The sequence below is a fragment of the Pagrus major genome, chromosome 17 (genome assembly GCF_040436345.1).
Source record: "Pagrus major chromosome 17, Pma_NU_1.0".
In the NCBI taxonomy this organism is placed as follows: domain Eukaryota; kingdom Metazoa; phylum Chordata; class Actinopteri; order Spariformes; family Sparidae; genus Pagrus; species Pagrus major.
The window spans coordinates 10404738-10412796 of NC_133231.1; the positions used below are offsets into that span (position 1 = coordinate 10404738).

Here is an 8059-nt window from a genome sequence, read left to right on the forward strand (position 1 = left end):
TCTCCTCTAGAGCTCGCCAGCTGCCACAGCAGTCTGCCAGTCAATGCGAACAGGATCACTTGTTGATCCAAAACACCGGTGTCTGTCTCCCAGTTCTGGTCTTTTAGTTCAATTAACCGCACAGCGAGCCATATTATTTGCATGAAATTTGCATTTAAAAGAAACACCAAAAGGCACCAACATCACAAACACCGCCAAGTGACTGAAATTAGCTGAGGTGGAGCCTGGCAGAAAGCTCCCAGCCAGCTGTCACTCAAAGCAACCTCAGCCTTTTATGCTTAACTTTAATCTAAACAAGTGAATTATATAAAAAAATTACCCAACTGTGTATCATATTTCTTTAGCATATTCGAGAGAACTTGATCCCAAATCACCTTCTATTGAGAAGAAATATATCGCAAGCAAAGTCGAGACAACTCTTCAGCGCTGACATTCTCACAGCATCTTCTGCTGTATCTGTATCAGCTCAGTACGTCATTTGATGATATTTGAACTTTCTCACAATCTAAGAGACAGACTGCTTCAGTCTGAAAGTAAAAGTAAAGCACCTACATTGTCTGTAGGCTGCTAAATCAACCTGCAGGTTTATTTTGCTGTGCACTATATACTAAAGCTTCACCAAATACACAAATATACTGCCATGTACTGACAAAAATACAACACAAAAGCCATCACAAGCTGCACCATTACACATGTGGTATCTGTGCTGAAATGTGTGTTGTTTGGCATGTGTTGGCCAAACAAAACAAGTTTAAATATTTGTAAATCTGACCACAAAACACAAGATATGAACACAAGATATGACCATCCCTGTGCAGAGTCACAGGGATGGTCATCAAAGTTGTGACAAAAAGAGGTGATGACATCATCAACTCTGCAGAGAGGCGTATGGATTCATGTTATTAACACCTTGGAGCCTTTGGCCTAGATGAAGAACTAATTCTAGCTGATTGCTGTAGAGCTTGCATGCGCAGTATGCAGCACTGGACTTTCAGCACTTGTACCTCCTTTGGATCCACGTTACTAACTGGTCAGTTTCCCCTACTCTCACAACCAGTGCAACACAACCGTCCCATTCATCTTCTCACATGACCTGTTGCATTGCCTATGCCCATTTCGTGATGGTCATCAAAGCACATACAATCAAAGTTTAACTGAGCGGCATTCGCTTCTTCTCTAAACTCCTATCCAGCAGACGGGGCCCAGCCTCAGCAACCCACAAATAACTCCACTTCTTACATGACTTCTACGCCATGAGCCTTGCCTCCTACCGCAGATGTCAGTTTGCATCAACAGCATCCACTCCAGATACAGACTTCCTCCTGTTGCTCAAACGTTAGAAGCAATGTTCTTGTTTGCTTCTTTCTGTTTTCTCAGATGCCTCGAATATACTGCCTCAACCCTTCACTTTGACCCACACTGTCATGCCTACATTTCAGACTTAATTCTGAGACAGCGCCACAGTATTCTGCTTAAAGTGAACTAAAAACAATAATTTCACTCAGATTACTCCCAACTTTTACTTCAAAGTTTAATCAGAACTGAATCCTTTGGAGACTCTTGCACACTACTTGCAATTCTAGAAATCCCACAGCATAACACTGATAGATCCTGTCTTCATCCCTTCCAGACAGACAGAGAGAGTTTCGAGCCTCACACACAAATCATTTTTTCGTTAATAAATCCTTTATTATTATTTACACATATTGATGATGGTGTGTGAAAAATATTAACTTTTATTTGCACGATGACAACTCCCACAACTGCCTCAGTTTTGCATCTGACACACTTGCCCAGTTTCATGACACCTACAGCAGCAGATTCCTGCCAACCCTCAACATCAGCAAAACCACAACCTAAAGGGGAAGTACAATATAACCAAGTTGTCACTCTGATGTTTGCAGTCTGCAAGGGTCTGAATTGGTGTCAAAGCAGGCTCTAGTGCTAATAGTAAGGTTTAAAAGTTTGAGATGTGGTTTGGAAAGAGTTGACATGAATATGATTATTGTCACATTAGTTTAAGGTTTGTAGTATTCAGAAAGATGAACATTAAATCTATATCTAGACTGGTGATGGTTGTTGAAAATGCCCCCAAATTTTTGATTTCTGTCACATTTGGGAAAATAGTTTTTTCTGCCTGAAATAGCAGCAGTTGGACTAATATTTGGTATTTACGTTTTTTTTTTTTTTTAATCATGTTTGCTTTTTACCAGAATTAATTCTGGTACACTAAAAAATAATACATTTATTACAGTGTTGCAGGTGCTCCCAGCCAATGTGCATGTAACAAACGTAATTTGTAGATACTAATAATTATAGCCTATTTATTTAAGTATTATGAGTCATTCTTAGAGTATGATGTCAGTCACCCTGACTCTGACTCCTGCATTTGTTCTCTATTCACAGGAGGGTCGAAAATGTTGTTTAGATTTAGATTATTAATACCCTACTATTGTCGGATAATGACCCCAAACACACTTTAAAAGTAAGATAAGGACCAAACAAGACCAATGAGTGCTGACTTTCCTCTGCGGCAGGTCAAGTGCATGCTATCATTAAAGTCAGTGGGAGAAATACCATAGATATTCTAAAATTCACATGCAGTTTTCAAAGATTCAACTTTTCACTTGTATTGTTAAACTTAAATTATCATGTGTAATGAAAAAAATTGTATTATATAAAATAAAATGGAACGTTGAAGCTTTTTCACTAGTGCTCACTTTTCAACCCTACTGCACATCAGTTATTTTTGACTTTATTGTTTCACTCTAGGTATTTTGTACTTTGTGCGGTTTTGTATGGTGTCTAATTCAATATCTCCATTCACATAAAATCTAAATCAATCTAAACTGTGTTTATCCAGTAAACCATACATGTTCTGCTCATCCTCACACAGCAACATGAACCTATCAGAGAACGAGATATACATGTACTTGGAGGGGTACGACTACTATGATCCTGCCTGTGATATGGATCTCAGTCCAGATCTGCCTGATGGAGCCAGGGTTATGACGGTTCTTTGCTACGTGATGTTTTGTTTAGGCCTGTTAGGTATGTTCAATAAGGTTTGACTCTTAAAGAGAAAAAGAAACATGTATTACTCTCTGAGCACATTTTATTGCATTAACCAGAATGTAATGAAATAATTTCTCATTGATTTAATTGATTCCACAGGCAACACCACAGTTCTCTGGGTTCTCCTCCGGTACATAAAGCTGAAGTCTATGACAGACGTATGCCTCCTCAACCTGGCCCTGTCTGACCTCATACTGGCTACATCCCTGCCCCTCTGGGCCATCAATTCACAGAACCTTGCACTATGCAAACTGATGACAGGAGTCTATCAGGTGGGGTTTTTTTAAAATTATATTTACTATGTAGAACACCAAAAAATGATTAAATCACTCATATTTTAATATGTAATACTCACAATTGAACAATACTTGCAAGCAGAATTCATAAAGATGCAAATTAATTATTAGCTATTAAAACCTCTTCCTCCTACATCCAGACTAAGTTTTCCTTTGTGGTTTTGTTGATAAGGTGTGAAAAGTCATGTTTAGGTTGGTGCATTCACTGCCTAACAAATCTGAAATGTCACTGCATAAATGCGAGGATGGAGAGTGCAAAATTATGGCTAATAATCTGTATTTCTTGCAAAGTGCAAAATGTAATAAATGTTACTGCAAATACAGTATACCTAGGTTGTGCAAACAAAAAAGTTTGTTTTGCAGCTTTTTTATAATAGTGGAGATATTCTCCCAATAATCAAGGTGAGATCGAGTGTTCTCAGGTGAAACAGCTGCCGTGTAATGTGGCTGTATGAAGAATCTCACTGAGGCCTGTGAAGCCTGTCACCTTTTACTGTATGCCACATCCTGCTCTGACTCTGCTTCCCCCTCTGTTCCTCTGTACAGTTGGGTTTCTACAGTGGGACAGTGTTTGTGACCCTGATGAGTGTGGACCGCTACCTGGCCATCGTCCACGCTGTTGCAGCCATGCGAGCCCGAACGCTTCAATATGGAATCATAGCCAGCATCACTATCTGGGTTATATCCGTAATTGCCGCAGTCCCTCAGGTGATCTTTCCCATCTGGAGATTGATCCAGATGATAACAGCTCTGAGTGTCAGCCGCTCTATCCAGAGGACACGCAGAGGTTTTGGAAGATGGTGCGAAACTTCAGTGAGAACACAGTGGGCCTTTTTGTGTGCCTCCCCATCATGATTTTCTGCTATGTGAAAATCCTTGTTGTGTTGCACAAGTGTAGAAACTCCAAAAAGGACCGAGCTGTAAAGCTGATATTTTCTATAGTGTGTGTGTCTGTGGTGTGCTGGGTCCCCTACAATGTCATAGTTTTCCTTCAGACACTGCAGCTGTTTGACTTCCTTAACAGCTGCGAGGCTACAAACAACATCAGCTCTGCCATGAGCTACGCTGAGATCGTTGCACTGTCTCACTGCTGGGTAAACCCACTCATCTATGCATTTGTAGGGGAGAAGTTCAGGAAGTCATTGTGCAATGTGCTGACTAGATATCCCCAGAGCAGATGGATGCTCAGTCACAGAGACACCACGGAGAAAGAGACGTCCAACACAGTCTGATTATTAAGAATGATAAACACACCTTGCTTCTGCATTAGTGTCTGATGATGTGATGATGTTGTCCTTTTATAAATGTTATTAAAATGTAAATAAAGTCAAATAAATACAGTAAAACTTGATTGCTCTTTCCTCATTCTTTTTATAGAAAGTTAGAAAAAAACTTTAGGCCATTGATCTGTGAATTCAAACTGTTGTTCTGGCTTCTGTGTGTGTGTGTGTGTGTGTGTGTGTGTGTGTGTGTGTGTGTGTGTGTGTGTCACAAGCTATGCACCTTGCCATAGGCCATTGCCGTTGGTTAAAATTTACAGACAGAAGACAAGAAAATGCCATAAGGACAGCAACAGCAACAAAACTTCTGAAGAATGTGCAAGCCATGAAGAGGAACAGGATACAGCAAACCATCAGTACAATAATACCGAAACAATGTCCTCTTTTGAGCACACAGGGTTGAATCAGATTATTTTGAATTGTAGTCAGTTAATTAATACTTAATTTATATTAATTTGCAGATAATGCTGTAACATAAGTTGCGGCTGGTAAATATGCAATACATACCTGTGGCATGCAAAGCAAGTCAGCCAGTGATAACATCATGATAGTAAAATTAGCACTGTATTTATACATGTTCATATGCCTGACTTTCAAAAGCAATGCCTTGAGACTGTGTAAGAAGTTATGTTAGGTGGCATAGTTTCTTTTTTCAGTTGGTAGCATGATTGGCTGAATGAGCAGAGCAGATCTTGTGGATCAGTTTGATTTTTTCTGGTTAATAAAAGTTCTGATCAGTGAAGGAGCCTTGCCATTTCTGGATCTTAAACATCAGGTAGGGGTCAGTGTATATAATTTGATTTTTTCTTGTCATGTCTAAACTGAAGGCAATATTTACCAAGAATGTTGCAGTGGTTTTCTGTCCAGGTCTTTGAGAGCCTTCTTGTACACGGCGAGAATGGGCTTAAGTGTTGTAACATAGCTTTTCTTGAGACGGGGGATGATGATTGCATTCATATATACAGTAGTTTTGCTGCTGTAGTTGTTAGGTAATTTAAAAAATACTTGTTTGTTGAAGCATAAGGTCGAGCTAAGGAGATATCTGACATGAGAGACTACTTGGATGAGTTTCAGGCAGTCTTTCTTGGCAGCTTGTAATTATTTGAAAAGAAGTGAGCAGAGCAGAATCCCTGCATCATAAAACAGCAACCTCCCTGAGTAACAATTCAGTGTTTGGTTATCCTTCTATACAATTTAGCCACTTACTCAAATCTATGCATGTCTCCCCCTTCAGAGAAAATAATTAGCTTCCTATATGTCGTGCTGTTTTGAACTGCCAATTAAGACTGGCAGAAGTTTCACTTTCTCCTCCATACTCTTCTTATTTCGACATATGACATATGAGCTGCAGTGGTATCAAGACAGTCATGGTTCCAACTATCATAAGTGTTACACAGGACAATTCTTACCAGGATACAAAATTTTAAAAAGTGAATGGTAGGAAGCATCACTATCACTGGTTTGATGTCAGTCGGTGAACTTTGTTGCGTGTCATACCCCTCTCTCTCCCCATTTCTTGTCGGCCTCTATCTCTGCTCCGAAAAGGCAAAATAATTTAAAAATGGCAATACTTGAGCTAAAGACTAAAGGAAATAGTAGATACAAAAGAAAATCTTATCACCAGATGCATTTACTTGAAATTTACTCAAATAAGATTCTAAATGAACACCAGCCACTAACCATATCAGCACAACCAAACCCATAATGGCAGACTTTAACATGCACCTATATTTTTGGACCATATAGTTGCACTCACTCATTCAGCAGCGAAGGTCAGCCCATGAAGGGCAACCAAGTAATTCATAGCTCTTTAAAAATCTTTGCCATCCAACAGTTCAGATAATATTCACTATAAATCTCACCATTAACCCTTTGCTTTTCGACCTCAGTTTGTTTTAAAATATATTACATGAAAGTGTAAATCATTTCTGAACCTGAGCTCCACTCATATACTACTGTTAACTTTAAAGACCGCCTATATGTACTATAAATAAAGGGGTGTCATTCAACATTCAACAAGAACAATGGTGGTGAGGATAACGGTACATTCCCTCCTTTCCTTTATCCTGAGATACCCTCATTCACATCAGTCGCTATATAAATGCAAAGCAGGAGATGATTTAGAGCTACAGTATAGAAACTTACCTACACTTTTTGTGAATAACGTTACTAATTCTTCCATTTAGCCCATCTGTTTAACACTGAATTACTTTGGGAAACCAGAGCCACTTTATTGTCTCCGGCTTCCTTGTTCATACCACATTCTGCTCTAAGCTATTACATCCAATTTCCACCCTGATGATTATTATGTAGTAGATACTAATAGAATAATGGTGGAAGAATAGGAGAGTGCAGGGGTAATTAGAAAGCAGTGGGTCACCATGTTTGCCCAGAGGAGGATGCAGAGGGAATTACCTGGCCCACAGACAGAGGAGACAGGAGGAGGGAAGAAGAAAGAGAGCGTAGACGGAAAAAATATTCTATAAATGTGCGGGAGATGAAAGAAAGGAAAAAATGGAGAGAGGAACAGAAAGAGAAAAAGACTCAAGAAGTGGAGTAAGATGGAGACAGAAAAAGAGAGAGAAAGGCGACAAGAGAGAGGAAAGAGAAAAATGAGACTTGTTTCATCTTGAAATGATGGAATGCGTTCCCGCCCCAGAGCTCTGTTCGATAGGCCGCCTTCTGTTGTCGAGCTGTGGAGGAGACATGGAGGGAGGAGAAGGGAAAAGAGAAAGAAAGAGAGAGCAAAATGGCCATGCTTATGTGTGTGTGTGTGTGTGTGTGTGTGTCGGTATATATGTAAGGAGTGTGTGTATCCAAGCCATAATTCCATAAAAAGCATTTGTCCGCCTACTGCGCAGCCTTAAATGCTGCTCACTCATTCTGCTGCATGACTAATTATGATCAAAGACAGATTAACCCATGGATCTCTGCAGTCAGACATGGAAAAAAGCCTTGTATGCTGATGATGTTCTGTTATTCAAGTTAAGTGTCTCTATTTTTTGTGCTTAATCAATTATTAACAACATTTGTTTATGTTTGTCTTAAAAAATATGCTGTCAAGAGATTAAGGCCCTTCAGTAGTAGATATTCATGTTAGGTTTCTGAACACGTTTGAAAGATTCCTGTTTGTTTTTTAATTCCATATGTTAACGTCTTTGAAGTATAATGTTACAAGAGCAAAAGAAAATATATTTATATCATCTTCATAACTCTTTCAAGGGATGCTCTGCAATAATTAAAAGACCAGTTCACCATATTTTTACTCTTATCAACAGAGACAGTTTTGGTTTTATGTGCCAGGGTTTTGAGATATCCCGCTGCCTCCACCCGAATATAATGAACATGAATTGAATTTTGTCTGTGATGCTCTGAGCATTAAAAAATCCATTTGAAAAACTCAAACGT

At 39.2% G+C, this 8059-nt stretch overlaps 1 protein-coding gene across 1 annotated transcript; it reads left to right on the forward strand.

Annotated features, from left to right (window-relative positions):
* The first annotated feature begins 2900 nt into the window (after window positions 1-2900).
* LOC141012054 (CX3C chemokine receptor 1-like) lies at window positions 2901-4603 on the forward strand. The gene is given in 4 exon segments (XM_073485433.1): window positions 2901-3051; window positions 3175-3347; window positions 3918-4086; window positions 4089-4603. Coding segments are annotated over 4 exon segments (1008 nt in total).
* The last annotated feature ends 3456 nt before the right edge of the window (window positions 4604-8059 follow it).